Below are 14,764 nucleotides of genomic sequence, written 5' to 3' on the forward strand. Positions count from 1 at the left end.
AAACATTTGGGGGGTTCTCCTGGTGTCCTGGCCAACATTTATCCCTCAATCAACATCACTAAAACAGATTATCTGGTCATTTATGTCATTGCTATTTGTGGGCTCTTGCTCTCTGCTAATTGCCTGCTGTGTTTCCCTATATTACAACAGGTTCTATACTTCAAAAGTGCTTCATTGCCTGCGAAGCACTTTGGGATGTCCTAAGTTTGTGAAAGATGCTATATAAAAGCAAGTCTGTCTGTACTTTCTTAGTGCTCAGTATGCAGCTCTTTTCAAAATAATCCTATTATTTTTTGTCCCTTTTTAATTAGCTACTGACTTGTAGTATATAAATTATATGTTGTTATTTCAAATTATAATTTCATTATTTTGTAAGTTGATTAAATTGAAACCTTCACCAGGTCCTAACAGAAAATCAGGGAACTGTTCGGAGCAAGATTCACAGACTGACCATAAACCCATTTAAACACGTCCGGGTCCCGTTTATTTATGTTTTTTTTAAGGTGACAGACAACAGAATAGATTATATTTAAAAATAAATGGAGGAAGATTTAGTTAGTGAGCCAACAAATATTTCAAAGCTGAGAACGGTGCCGCAGAACCAATGATTGTGCTGCTGGCGAGGGGTGGGTGGGACTCGGACCCGCCGCTCGGAGCTGGGTTTCCGGCCGGAGTTGTGTTGTCGACGGGCGGCTCGCTCAGCAATGGCGCCGGAGCCTCGCAGGCGGCTCTTCAAAGTCCTCATGCGCTTCGGCGCCATCATCCTGACCCGCTTCCCCTTCTGGAACTGCTTCAGCATGTTGATGCTGTTCGCCGAGCGGGCCGACCAGCGCAGGTGAGTGTGGCACAGGGGCGGCTGCGGGGCCAGAGCTCGGGAGAGAGGAGGAGCCCGGAGCCTGAGGCCCAGGGGGGGAATCCGGCTTCCCCATCAACAAACAACAGAGAATGCTGGAAAAACTCAGCAGGCCAGGCAGCATCCGTGGAGAGAGCAATAGAGTCAACGTTTCGGGTCGAAACCCTTCTACAGAACTGAGAGAAAAGGCAGGAAATGAAACAAAAGGCAGTTTGGGGGGCTGGGAAATGGGGGAGGGGATGAAAGAAGAGCCATTAAGAGATATTCAAGGTGAGACGAGATGGTAATAGGATAGCTAAAGAAACAGACAATGGCTCTAAATGAAGTGTGAAATGCGGTGGCAGAGTGAAAGACAGCTGCCATGTGGGAGAGAGAAAAAAGGAAAAGTCACAAAGCAAAAGTGTGGATAAAAAATATAATAGGGGCCGAGGTTATGATCTGAAGTTGTTGAACTCGATATTGAGTCCGGAAGGCTGTAAAGTGCCTAATCGGAAGATGAGGTGCTGTTCCTCGAGTTTACGCTGAGCTTCTGTGGAACAATGCAAGAGGCTGCGGACGGTGAGGTCTGAGTGGGAATGGAACGGTGAATTGAAATGACAGGCGACCGGAAGCTCGGGGTCACCCTTACAGACTGAACAGAGGATGTTCCGCAAAACAAGCGCTTTATTCCGGTTTTCCTTCACGTGTCTCTTTGTCACGAGGACTAAATATATATATTTTTTTTAAAAACTCGCAGAATTGTTAATGCTTCGAGTTGTAGAAACAAATAAAATTACTCGGGAGCTTGACATTCTCCATTTCGAACAGGGAATTTTTGTGAAAGGCAATGGCTTGTTTTCCTCCCGCCCCAAAGATTGTTTAATGAATTTAAAATGAGATTGCACCAAAATGTCCAGCTGCCACATGGAGTTGCCATGGGAACAGTTGGCCGTGCAGCTCCTCATCTGGCATGATCCATTGCCAACTCTTGATTCACCACCAATTAAAAAAAATCCAATTTATTCTTACATTTTACATGTGACATTTCCTGCTCTGCTGATCCCTCAGTGGGTTTGCACAGCAGCAAGTTCACTGTTCATGGGAACGTAGATGTCTTGAACATTAGAAAGACAAAACAGGATGGCACTTAAGGAAGTGGCCCTAGAAATAGTAGATGCATTGCTGATCATCTTCCAACATTCGATGGAATCTGGAACAGTACCCATGGATTGGAGAGTAGCTAATGTTACCCCACTATTCAAAAAAGGTGGTAGAGAGAAAACGGGTAATTACAGACCGGTAAGCCTGACATCGGTAGTGGGGAAAATGCTAGAGTCCATTATAAAAGATGTAATAGCAGATCACTTGGAAAACAGTGATAGGATTGGACAAAGTCAACATGGATTTACGAAAGGTAAATCGTGCTTGACCAATCTACTGGAATTTTTTGAGGATGTAACTAGTAAAATAGATAAGGGAGAACCAGTGGATGTGGTGTATTTGGACTTTCAGAAGGTTTTCGATAATAAGGTCCCATATAAGAGATTAGTGTGTAAAATTAAGGCACTTGGGATTGGGGGCAAGGTATTGACTTGGATAGAGAACTGGTTGGCAGAAAGAAAGCAAATAGTTGGAATAAATGGGTCTTTTTCCGAGTGGCAGGCAGTGACTAGTGGGGTACTGCAGGGGATCGGTCCTTGGACCCCAGCTATACACAATATATATTAATGATCTAGACAAGGGAACTAGATGTAATATCTCCAAATTTGCAGATGACACAAAGCTGGGTGGACGTGTGTGCTGTGAGGAGGATGCCAAAAAACTACAGGATGATTTGGACAGGTTGGGTGATTGGGCAGAAGCATGGCAGATGCAATATAACGTGGATAAATGTGAGGTTATCCACTTTGGTGTCAAAAACAGGAAGGCAGATTATTATCTGAATGGCAATAGATTGGGAGAAGGGGAAGTGCAACGAGACCTGGGTGTCCTTGTGCACCAGTCGCTGAAGGTAAGCATGCAGGTGCAGCAGGCGGTTAAGAAGGCAAATGGTATGTTGGCCTTCATAGCGAGAGGGTTTGAGTACAGGAGCAAGGATGTCTTGCTACAGTTGTACAGGGCCTTGGTGAGACCACATCTTGAGTATTATGTGCAGTTTTGGTCGCCTTATCTGAGGAAGGATATTCTTGCCATGGAAGGAGTTCAGCGAAGATTCACCAGGCTGATACCTGGGATGGCAGGAATGACGTATGAGGAGAGATTGGGTCGATTGGGCTTGTACTTGCTGGAGTTTAGAAAAATGAGGGGGGATCTCATTGAAACTTATAAAATTCTGGCAGGACTGGACAGACTAGATGCAGGGAGGATGTTCCCGATGGTCGGGGAATCCAGAACCAGGGGTCACAGTCTAAGGATAAGAGGTAGGCCTTTTAGTACAGAAATGAGGAGGAATTTCTTCACCCAGAGAGTGGTGAACCTGTGGAATTCTCTACCACAGAAGTCAGTAGAGGCCAATTCATTAAATATATTCAAGAAGGAGTTGGATATATTTCTTAAAGCTAAAGGGATCAAGGGGTATGGGGAGAAAGCAGGTACTGAACTTGGATGATCAGCCATGATCGCATTGAATGGCGGAGCAGGCTAGAGGGGCCGAATGGCCTACTCCTATCTTCTATGTTTCTATGCAAGGAGAAGGGAAATGGGTTTTGGTGCACTGAAGCATGGTTGAAGAGAAGGGATATAAATGCAGGTTATTGCTGACATTGGGTTGAGATTTACAAATCTCTCTTTTTCCCCCCCCCCGCCCCCCCCCATGGTCTCGCCCCTCCCCATCTCTGTAACCTCCTCTAGCCTTGCAACCAATGTTCTGTCTAATTTATTCTTGGGTGTGCAGTCCCTTTAACTGGCTCATTAAAATCTTCACACAGGCGCGGTTTCTTGCATTGAAAAGCCGGTGAGCGGCCTGCGCAGGACCTCCATATCGCTGTGCAGCTGATTACAATCCTCTGAGATCTCTGTGCTCCTCCAATTCTGGCCTCTTGTGCATTCCCGATTTTAGTCATTCCACCATTGGTGGCCGTCCCTTCAACTGCCGAGGACCCAAGCTCTGGAATTCCCTCCCTAAACCTCCCAGCCTCGCTACCTCTCTCTCCTTTAAGACGCTCCTTAAAATCTACCTCTTTGACCAAGCTTGTGATCATCTGCCCTAATATCTCCTTCTGTGGCTCCCTTGTTTGATAACGCACCAGTGAAATGGCTTGGGACGTTTTACTACGTTAAAGGCACTATATAAATAGAAGTTGTTGTTGAAGAAGGAAATTGTCAATCATTCAGATGAGTGTGTGGTTGGATTAGCATCTCGGAGCTCTGTTTCCCGCCCGCAGCCAGCCTGATGGAGAGGCTGCTATGGGAATCCGCATGGGCCCTAGTTATGCCTGCCTGTTCATGGGATATGTGGAACATACTTTGTTTCAGTCCTACTCGGGTCCCCTCCCTCACCTCTTTTTCCAGTACATCGATAACTGTATTGGTGCCGTTTCCTGCTCTCGCCCTGAACTAGATAAGTTCATTCACTTTACTTCCAATTTCCACCCTTCCCTCACCTTCACATGGTCCATCTCCGACTCTTCCCTTCCCTTCCTTGACTTCTCCGTCTCCATTTCTGGCGATCGGCTTTCGACAAACATCCACTACAAGCCCACCGACTCCCACAGCTACCTGGACTACACTTCCTCCCACCCCGCTTCCTGTAAGGACTCTATTCCATTCTCCCAGTTTCTCCATCTCCGCCGCGTCTGTTCTGACGATGCCACCTTCCATACCAGTGCTTCCGACATGTCTTCCTTTTTCCTCAGCCGAGGATTCCCCTCTACTGTGGTTGACACGGCCCTCGACCGTGTCCGTTCTATTTCCCGCACTTCTGCTCTCGCCCCTTCCCCTCCCTCCCAGAACCACGATAGGGTTCCCCTTGTCCTTACCTTTCACCCCACCAGCCTCCACATTCAACGGATCATCTTCCGCCACCTCCAAAGTGAACCCACCACCAAACACATCTTCCCCTCACCTCCCCTTTCAGCATTCCGAAGGGACTGCTCCCTCCGCGACACCCTGGTCCACTCCTCAATCACCCCCAACAGCCCTTCTCCTTCACCTGGCACCTTCCAATGCAAGCGCAGGAGATGCAACACATGCCCTTTTACCTCCTCCCTTCCCACTGTCCAGGGCCCCAAACACCCCTTCCAGGTGAAACAGCGATTTACGTGTACTTCTTGCAATTTAATATACTGTATTCGCTGCTCACGATGCGGTCTCCTCTACATTGGGGAGACCAAACGCAGATTGGGCGACCGCTTTGCGGAACACCTCCGTTCAGTCCGTACGGGTGATCCTGAGCTTCCGGTCGCCTGTCACTTTAATTCACTGCTTCACTCCCACTCTGATCTCTCTGTCCTCGGCCTATTACATTCTTCCAATGAAGCTCAACGTAAGCTCGAGGAACAGCACCTCATCTTTCGATTGGGCACTTTACAGCCTGCTGGACTCAACATCGAGTTCAACAATTTCAGATAATTATCCCTGCCCCCATTTTTCATGCAGTATGATTTTTGCCACTCCCATTTGCAACATTTTATCTTTCCTGCCTCTTACAAAAGTACAGGATGTTCTTTCAATTCCTTCCTCCCCTCCTAACCCCCGCCCCCTGTCTCTGCACCTGCTTAATATCTGTTACATCTCCAGTTCTGATGAAGGGTCCCAGACCTGAAACGTTAACTCTGTTTCTCTCTCCACAGATGCTGCCTGGCCTGCTGAGTATTTCCAGCATTTTCTGTTGTTATTTCAGATGGAGAGGCTGCTTGGCTGTCGGGCGGGAAGGCCTGCAGCACAAGGCCACAGAGAGGAGGGGTGGTTGGGGGCCGGTGGAGGATCGGGCTGGGAAGGCAATTGGGGGCTGTTGTGGGTGGGGGAGGGGCAGCATGTCGTGGGCCGTGGATCGAAGGCCGGAGGGGGGCAGGTGGGGGGGAGGCGGTTGGAGGGTTCAGGGGGGAGGTCGGGGGAGATTGGAGGTCGGGGGAGATCGGAAGGGTCGACGAGGTGTCCCGATTACGGGGGGGTGGATGAGGCAGGGACGCTCGATCCAGCAAGTAAGTGGAAAGGCACTTGCCTCCTGGATCCAGCAGTCCTTGCCTCCCTTTAGCTGGCGGGTTGCCTGAGGCCAGGGATACCCTACCAGCTAAAGTTAAACTTGAAATGGTGGATCACCATGAGGCATGCCAGTCTCATTATAATATTTAAATAGGCGACCCGCCTCCTGTGAATGACTTGGCTGCCCGCCCTCCATCCTGCCTCCCTTAAAACCAGAAGTGGATGGGTTGGAGGCAGGTTGGTATCAGGATTCAGTTTTTAACTCTTTAACCTCCCACCCGACCCCCAACTCACCCATAGTTTTGGGTTAAACTTCCCCCTGTATGTGAGCCAAACTGGCCAGGAAGGCCCTAGTTACTATTGCCAGTCTGTGCTGAGTTAGCTGATTTAAGATGGGGAGGTAGCAGGGGACTCAATGACTCCTTTGTTAGTGGAAGGGAAAATTAACTGGGGTTCCTGCTCCTGATTGTTATTTAGTGACTTTTGCTGGAAAGTTTGTGCATGTTGATGTTGCCTGATGATAGAGGCCGTGCAGCCCCCACTAACAGCCTGTCATACCTTCTGTGCTGTATCATGCTATGATTCTAACTAGGCTCATGTGTGAAGAATTGCTACTCGTGTGATTAGGACTGTCTGCCTATGGAATTGCATCTCGGCATGAGTCACCACAGTCAAGAAAGGATATGAAATTGGAAAATTAAATAAAGCTGCAAAATATTTATAAAATATTATTTTGTCAGTTACTAATATTTGGTAGTTGAGATAGGAATAATAAGAACATAAGAAGTAGGAGCAGGAGTAGGCCATACGGCCCCTCGGGCCTGCTCCGCCATTCAATAGGATCATGGCTGATCCGAATCTAGACTCACGTCCACTTCCCTGCCCGCTCCCCGTAACCCATAATTCCCTTATCTGCTAGGAAACTGTCTATCTCCATTTTAAATTTATTTAATGTTGCAGCTTCCACAGCTCTCTGGGGTAGCAAATTCCATAGATTTACTACCCTCTGAGTGAAGAAGTTTCTCCTCATCTCAGTTTTGAAAGGGCAGCCCCTTATTCTTGGATTATGCCCCCTAGTTCTAGTCTCACCCATCAGTGGAAACATCCTCCCCACATCCACCCGATCAAGCCCCCTCACAATCTTATATATTTCGATAAGATCGCCTCTCATTCTTCTGAACTCCAATGAGTAGAGTCCCAACCTACTCAACCTTTCCTCATACGTCAACCCCCTCATCTCTGGAATCAACCGAGTGAACCTTCTCTGAACCGCCTCGAGAGCAAGTATATCTTTTCTTAAATATGGAAACCAAAACTGCACGCAGTATTCCAGGTGTGGCCTCACCAATACCCTGTATAACTGCAGCAAGACTTCCCTGTTTTTATATTCCATCCCCCTTGCAATAAAAGCCAAGATTCCATTGGCCTTCCTGATCACCTGCTGCACCTGCATGCTAACTTTTTGTATTTCATGCACCAGGACCCCCAGATCCCTTTGTACTGTAGCACTTTGCAGTTTCTCTCCATTTAGATAATAACTTGCTCTTTGATTTTTTCTGCCAAAGTGCATAACCTCACACTTTCCAACATTATATTGCATCTGCCAAATCTCTGCCCACTCACTTAGCCTGTCTATGTCCTTTTGCAGGTTTTTTATGTCCTCCTCACTCATTGCTTTCCCTCCCATCTTTGTATCCTCGGCAAACTTGGATATGTTGCACTCGGTCCCTTCCTCCAAATCGTTAATATAGATTGTAAAGAGTTGGGGTCCCAGCACTGACCCCTGCGGAACACCACTAGTTACTGATTGCCAGCCCGAGAATGAACCATTTATCCCAACTCTTTGTTTTCTGTTAGATAGCCAATCTTCCACCCATGCCAGTATATTACCCCCAATCCTGTGATTTCTTATCTTGATCAGTAATCTTTTGTGTGGCACCTTGTCAAATGCCTTTTGGAAGTCCAAATACACCACATCCACTGGTTCCCCTTTATCCACCCTGTATGTTACATCCTCAAAGAATTCGAGCAAATTTGTCAAACATGACTTTCCCCTTCATAAAACCATGCTGACTCTGTCCTATTAAATTATGTTTATCCAAATGCTCTGTTACTGTTTCCTTAATAATGGACTCCAACATTTTGCCAACCACAGATGTTAGGCTAACTGGTCTATAGCTTCCAGCTTTTTGTCTACTTCCCTTCTTAAATAAGGGTGTTACATTAGCAGTTTTCCAATCTGCCGGGACCTTTCCTGAGTCCAGGGAGTTCTGGAAAATAATCACCAATGCATCCACAATCCCTACCGCCACTTCTCTCAAGACCCTAGGATGTAGGCCATCAGGTCCGGGGGATTTATCCGCCTTAAGTCCCATTATTTTACTGAGTACCATCTTAGTGATTTTAATTGTCTTTAGCTCCCTCCCCCCCCCCCATTGCCCCCTGTTTGTCCAGTGTTGGGATATTTTGAGTGTCCTCTACTGTAAAGACTGATACAAAATATTTGTTCAGCGTCTTTGTCATCTCCATGTTCCCCACCACTAGTTTCCCGGTCCCATCCTCTAAGGGACCAACGTTCACTTTAGCCACCCTTTTTCTTTTTATATAGCTGTAGAAACTCTTGCTATCTGTTTTTATATATTTTGCTAGTTTACTTTCATAATCTATCTTCCCTTTCTTAATTAATCTTTTAGTTATTGTTTGCTGGCTTTTAAATGCTTCCCAATCTTCTATCCTCCCACTAGATTTGGCTACTTTATATGCCCTTGTTTTCAGTCGGATACTATCCTTTATTACTTTACTAAGCCACGGATGGCTGTCTTTTCTTTTACTCCCCTTTTTCCTCAGTGGAATATATTTATCTTGAAAGATGTGAAATATCTCCTTGAATGTAGCCCACTGCTCTTGTACCGTCTTACACTTTAATCTGTTTTCCCAGTCCACTTTAGTCAATTCTACTCTCATACCTTCATAGTCTCCTTTATTTAAGCTCAGTATGCTGGTTTGAGATCCAACTCTCTCGCCCTCAAACTGAATTTGGAATTCAACCATATTATGGTCACTCATTCCAAGGGGATCCTTTACTAGGCCATTTTTTATTAATCCTGTTTCATTACACAGGACCAGATCTAAGATTGCCTGTCCCCTGGTTGGTTCAGTTACATACTGCCCAAGGAACCCGTCCCTAATACACTCTATGAACTCTTCCTCAAGGCTGCCATGCCCAATTTGATTAGTCCAGTCAATATGAAAGTTAAAATCCCCCATGATTATAGCTGTTCCCTTATTACAAGCCCCAACTATTTCCTGATTTATACTCCGACCAACAGAGTTGCAACTGTTAGGAGGCCTATAGACTACGCCCACTAGTGACTTTTTCCCCTTCTTATTCCTTATCTCCACCCAAACTATTTCACTATCCTGATCCTTTGACCCAATATCATTTCTGACACTTGCAGTGATTCCATCTTGATTAACATAGCAACCCCACCTCCCTTTCCTTCCTGTCTGTCCTTCCTAATTGTCAAATACCCTTGTATGTTTAGTTCCCAGTCATGATTATCTTGCAGCCATGTTTCCGTAATGGCCACCAGATCATACCCATGTGTAGTTATTTGTACCGTCAACTCGTCAATTTTGTTACGAATGCTGCGTGCATTCAGATAAAGAACATTCAAATATGTTTTCTGACAATTTATTCCTGCTTTTACCCCTTTTACTACTTTACCTTTATCATTATACATTCTGTCCCTTCCTGACACACTCTGGTTTTTAATTCCCCCACTGCTACCTTGCTCTATTGCCTTCTCCGCTGTCATTTTTATTTTTCGCTCTCTTAAAACCTCCCCCCCACTAATTAGTTTAAAGCCCTCTTTACAGCCCTAGTTATTCGATTCGCCAGGACTCTAGTCCCAGCACTGGCCAAGTGAAGTCCGTCCCAACGGAACAGCTCTCTCCTGTCCCAGTACTGATGCCAGTGTCCCAGGAAGCAAAACCCATTTCTCCCACACCAGGCTTTGAGCCACGCATTTAACTCTAATTTTATTTACCCTAGCCAAATTTGCACGTGGCTCAGGTAGTAATCCAGAGAGTATTACCCTTGTGGTTCTGCTTTTTAATTTGGGCCCTAGCTGCTCAAACTCCCTCAGCAGAACCTCCTTCCTTGTCCTATCTATGTCGTTGGTACCAACATGGACCACGACAACTGGATCCTCCCCCTCCAAGTTTCTCTCCAGCCCAGAGGAGATGTCCTTAACCCTGGCACCGGGCAGGCAACACAGCCTTCGGGACTCTCGCTCTCAGCTGCAAAGAACTCTATCTATACCCCTAACGATACTATCCCCTACCACTACAACATTTCTTTTATCTCCCCCCACTTGAATGGTCCCCCGCTCCACGGTGCTGTGGCCGGGTTGCTCATCCTCCCCGCAGTCCCCATTCCCATCCTCACAGGGAGTAAGAGCCTCAAACCTGTTGGACAAGAGCAAGGGCTGCGGCTCCTCCAACACTACCTCCTGGATCCCCGTACCTGCCTCACTTCTAGTCACACCATCCTGACCCTGGCCACGGACTACATCTGAATTAATTAATCTAATTGGTGTGACTACCTCCTGATACACAGAGTCCAGGTAACTCTCCCCCTCCCTGATGTGTCTCAGTGTTTGAAGCTCGGACTCCAGCTCTTCAACACGGAGCCGGAATTCCTCGAGCAGCCAACACTTACTGCAAATGTGATCACCGTGAGCATCAATGGTGTCCACCAGCTCCCACATATTGCAGCAGCAACACATCACCTGATCTCCCATTCTATGTCATTAATTAAATTTATTAATATTATTCTTAAATACCCTCTGCCCCGATTCTAGATGATGAATATCGCACCTTAGAAACTATAAACCACAGAGTTTAAGCTTCAAAAGAGAGAAATACTCACCAACCAATCACTTACCCGCTTTCTGGTGACGTCACACTTGGATTACTTTTTACCTCTCTCCTTCCCTCTGAGATTGGTAGGCCTTACCTGGGACTCTGAAGCCTTTTTAAGCTTCCCGCTCACGCCTCCGCCGATACCCGCGGTCTGAGGCCTTACCTGGGTCTCTGAAGCTTTTTCAAGCTTCCCGCTCGCGCCTCCGGCCGACACCCGCGGTCTGAGGCCTTACCTGGGTCTCTGAAGCTTTTTCAAGCTTCCCGCTCGCACCTCCCGCTGACACCCGCGGTCTGAGGCCTTACCTGGGTCTCTGAAGCTTTTTCAAGCTTCCCGCTCGCTCCTCCCGCCGAAACCCGCTGTTGGGTGAAAATAAATTCACATCTAATCTGTGGTAAAGTAAAAGGTGCAGTTTATTGAAAACAGAGCTCTGGGAGAAGCGTCTCAGACCCCGCGGTCTGTGCGAGCGCCTGCTCCCCGATCAACAAAATTCACAAGCTTATATACAGTACAAGACTGGAGCACATCGATCGCCTTGATTACATTACTTATTCCTTGGCCAGTCTGGCTTCGTGGCAACAGCCGCCCCCCACCCCAATTATATTCCTTCAAAAACAACTTAATTATAACTTTACATCGTTAGCTAAGCCCCTTCTTTTAGTTCTGTCTTTTATCTAAGTTTGTCCAGTTATCTGGACAGCAGGGTCCTTTCTTCATTGTGGCTTCGGCCGATCAGTGACTCGTGATTGGACATGGCTCAAAGGTTAATCAGCTTCTCATATCTCCACATGCTTAATCACTTTTGTAGTTCAGTCCATTGTGTTTTTAAACTAGTCTCGACTGAAACTAGGTTGTCATGCTGTGTCGCTCGACTGCAACATTCAACCGGTTCAAATCCCAATCCTTCAATCCCTCCTATTGGTCCCGGTACAAATTTAGATTTTGCCCCGGGATACCAACTTCCAATGCCGTTTCTTGCCATCCACCGGGTAGTCATCCTGTATTGAGGGTTGGGCTCAATTGTCCTGAGCTTGTCCTTCGTTGCTCATCATGTGACTCTTTACATGTGAGACTCGTTGTCCTCGTCGTCTTCTCCTGTTGCTTGCAGTTCGTCTGTCGTTGATAGCCAGGGTTTTATCGCATCTCCAGATGCTACTGGAATGCCAGCGAGGGCCAATTTACAACATACTTTCAAAATCGTTGTCATAACACAACATATTGTCATCACTACAACAACAATTATAAATCCATGTATCAAATACGATCCCCATGATCCTCCGAAGAGCCAGTCCAACCAACCTTCCCCTGAGGTTTGGTGTAATTTCTTTACCTCCTTTTGTATATGCTCGGCCAAATTGGTTATATTATCTGAGCTATCTGGTATGTAGGTGCAGCACTCAGCGCCTATCATTGCGCATGTGCCACCTTTAGCTAGGAGATAATCAAGGGCCATCCTATTCTGGAGAGCTATTGTTCTCATAGCCACCATTTCTGCACTTATTTCAGACAGGGCTTCAGCTGTGTCATTAGCTACTTTCTCGAATACCGATGCTACGAGTCGAATTTCCTTTATTGCCCTAGCTGCCCCATACCCGGGGAATAAAATAGCGAAGAACCGCTCTGTTTCTGTAATTGCCCTTTTGGAGCGATAATGGTGATGATCTGCTAGGGAGGGCAAGTGATGGATGTATGGCACCACATATCCCAAATAGCAGGACCCAGTCCAATTTCGTGGAAGCCATGGGTATGCCTTATGTCCGCAAATAAAATAGGTCCCGTTATAGGCAGTTAGGTTCATATTCGTTGTGAATGTGGAAAAGCCAGACTCGCCGTTACTCCCTGTGATTCCGTTCCATTTCCCCCCACTAGTGAGGTTTGTTAAACCAGTTGTGTTAAACCACCAAACTTCTAAGGGTGAACCTTGTTCGAGGGTTGTCCAATTATGTTTACAACGACTGTTTCCTGCTTCCAGATTCCCCTCTTCCCCTCTGCTTACATTCCTTATCCAACACATCGCCCCAACGGGTCTTCCTACCCCAGTTGTGTTTGTGAGGATAAGGTACGGTGGCTTTTCGCTTATATTATACATGGGTTTGTACCATCCTTCAAACATGTTTAAGGGATATCCTGCACTCCTGAACTGTACTCTTTGTTCCTCCTGTTTTCTGCTCTGGGCGTCCTTACCATTAGTACTACTGCTCGTATTGTTTCTACTAACTAACCACTCAGCCATTTGAATTACATTCAATGGTATTGGTCTAAGAGGGATTCCCCCTCTGGAGTGGATTGGGATATGGCTACATACCCAACATGCACTTTCTCCCTTGTCCCTTGCATACACATAACTCATATACAAAAAGGTATTAACATGTAATTCTCGCTTTTCCCATGCCGGGTGGCATGTCACTTTGGTCAATGCCACACATATTCCACAAAACAATACTATAGTCAAATACATTTTAAAGACGCATTAACAATTTTCCAAAGGGTTATTGAGATTGATTGCAGGTATCACCTGTTAGATATACAAATATATATTTTAGTCCTTGTAGACCTTCAGTTGAGTCCAGTGTTTCCACCGCCCCATCCCCTTTATATCTATACATGCGCACGTATCCCCACTAATAAGGACTTGATGCGGTCCTGACCATTTTGGGGCAAAGCCTGGTTTTTCTGGTAAAATTTTAACCATTACTTTAGTTCCCGCTGGAGGGATATGTGGAAGTGCAGTCAATTCCAAATCTTTATCTCTTTCCTCCTGTCTATCCCTAGTTTGCTGTCTCATTTCCTTTAACTGGTTACTTAGTTCCAAGACTTACCTACGGACTCTATCTCTGAGGGCCTATATCCTCTCCTGTTATTATTCCATGGGGGAGTTGCATCGCTCTCCCCGTCATTAATTCGTAAGGGGACAAACCCGTCGTTCGGTTTGGGCTCGCCCTTAACTTCATTAACACGGTTGGTAATACATTTACCCATTGCTGTTGCTTTTCCCCTAACGCCTTGGCTAAGGCTGTTTTCAAAGTCCGGTTCATTCGTTCCACCATTCCCGAACTCTGGGGATGGTAGGGAATATGGAATTTTTGCTTTATTCCCATCCATTCGCATATCTTTTTCATTACTATCCCTGTAAAATGTGTCCCCTGATCTGAATCGATTTGGATTGGTACTCCCCATCGGGGAATTATTTCTTCTGCCATTATTCTTGCCACTGTGGTGGCTGTGCAGTCCCTAGTAGGGAAGGCCTCGACCCATCGAGTAAACTGGTCTATAATTACCAAGCAATATCTCTTCCCCCTGGAACTTGGTAATGGTCCGGTGAAATCTATTTGTATCTTTTCCCAAGGGCCTCTAGGTCTCAGCTGGTGGGCCATTCGTATTTTTACTGGCCGTCCTGGGTTATGCTGGGCGCATGTCAGACACTTTTGACAATACTTTGCTACATCCCTTCCTACACCTGGCCACCACCATTCTTGTCCTACCAGATGGGTCATCGCCCCTCTGCCCGCATGATTTATGCCATGGTGTAACTCCAAGAGTGTTTGTCGAATACAAGCGGGGGCTATTACCTTCCCGTTCTTTTGCCAAACCCCCTGATCATCTGCTCTACCTCCTACCCGATACCATTCCTGCCTTCCTCCCGGCGTGGTATCCTGGTGCAACCTTCCGATGTCTATCTGGTCTACCTGTGTACTTGCTACCGGTAGTTCCTGTTCTAATGCCTGCTGCGCTGCCAAATCCGCGGCCCGATTGCCCTCTTGTTGGCGGGTTTCTACCTTCTGATGGGCTTTAATTTTTACTACTGCTGCCTGCTTTGGTGCCTTTGCAGCTTCCAAGAGGGCCCCTATTCGCTGTTGATGTCTGAT

At 46.5% G+C, this 14,764-nt stretch overlaps 2 protein-coding genes across 2 annotated transcripts in view; one reads left to right on the top strand and one right to left on the bottom strand.

The window, feature by feature from the left end:
- The first annotated feature begins 432 nt into the window (after positions 1 to 432).
- Positions 433 to 14,764, top strand: part of tmem101 (transmembrane protein 101) — a 32,154-nt gene continuing 17,822 nt past the window's right edge. The window contains exon 1 of the mRNA XM_085966344.1: positions 433 to 835. Within this exon, the coding sequence (XP_085822470.1) occupies positions 705 to 835 (131 nt within the window). The 5' untranslated portion in view covers positions 433 to 704. The remainder of the gene's footprint in view (positions 836 to 14,764) is intronic.
- On the bottom strand, positions 11,307 to 13,371 carry LOC147101141 (syncytin-2-like). The gene has a single exon (XM_085966343.1). The coding sequence runs from the start codon at positions 13,354 to 13,356 to the stop codon at positions 11,959 to 11,961; it is 1,398 nt and encodes a 465-aa protein (XP_085822469.1). The 5' UTR covers positions 13,357 to 13,371; the 3' UTR covers positions 11,307 to 11,958.

Source organism: Somniosus microcephalus, chromosome 24 (genome assembly GCF_052327205.1).
Source record: "Somniosus microcephalus isolate GS21.2 chromosome 24, FLI_Smic_1.0, whole genome shotgun sequence".
Lineage (NCBI taxonomy): Eukaryota > Metazoa > Chordata > Chondrichthyes > Squaliformes > Somniosidae > Somniosus > Somniosus microcephalus.

Excerpts from the sequence above, each read along its gene's own strand:
- LOC147101141 (XM_085966343.1), bottom strand. The coding sequence starts at position 13,356 with ATGTATTTGACTATAGTATTGTTTTGTGGAATATGTGTGGCATTGACC.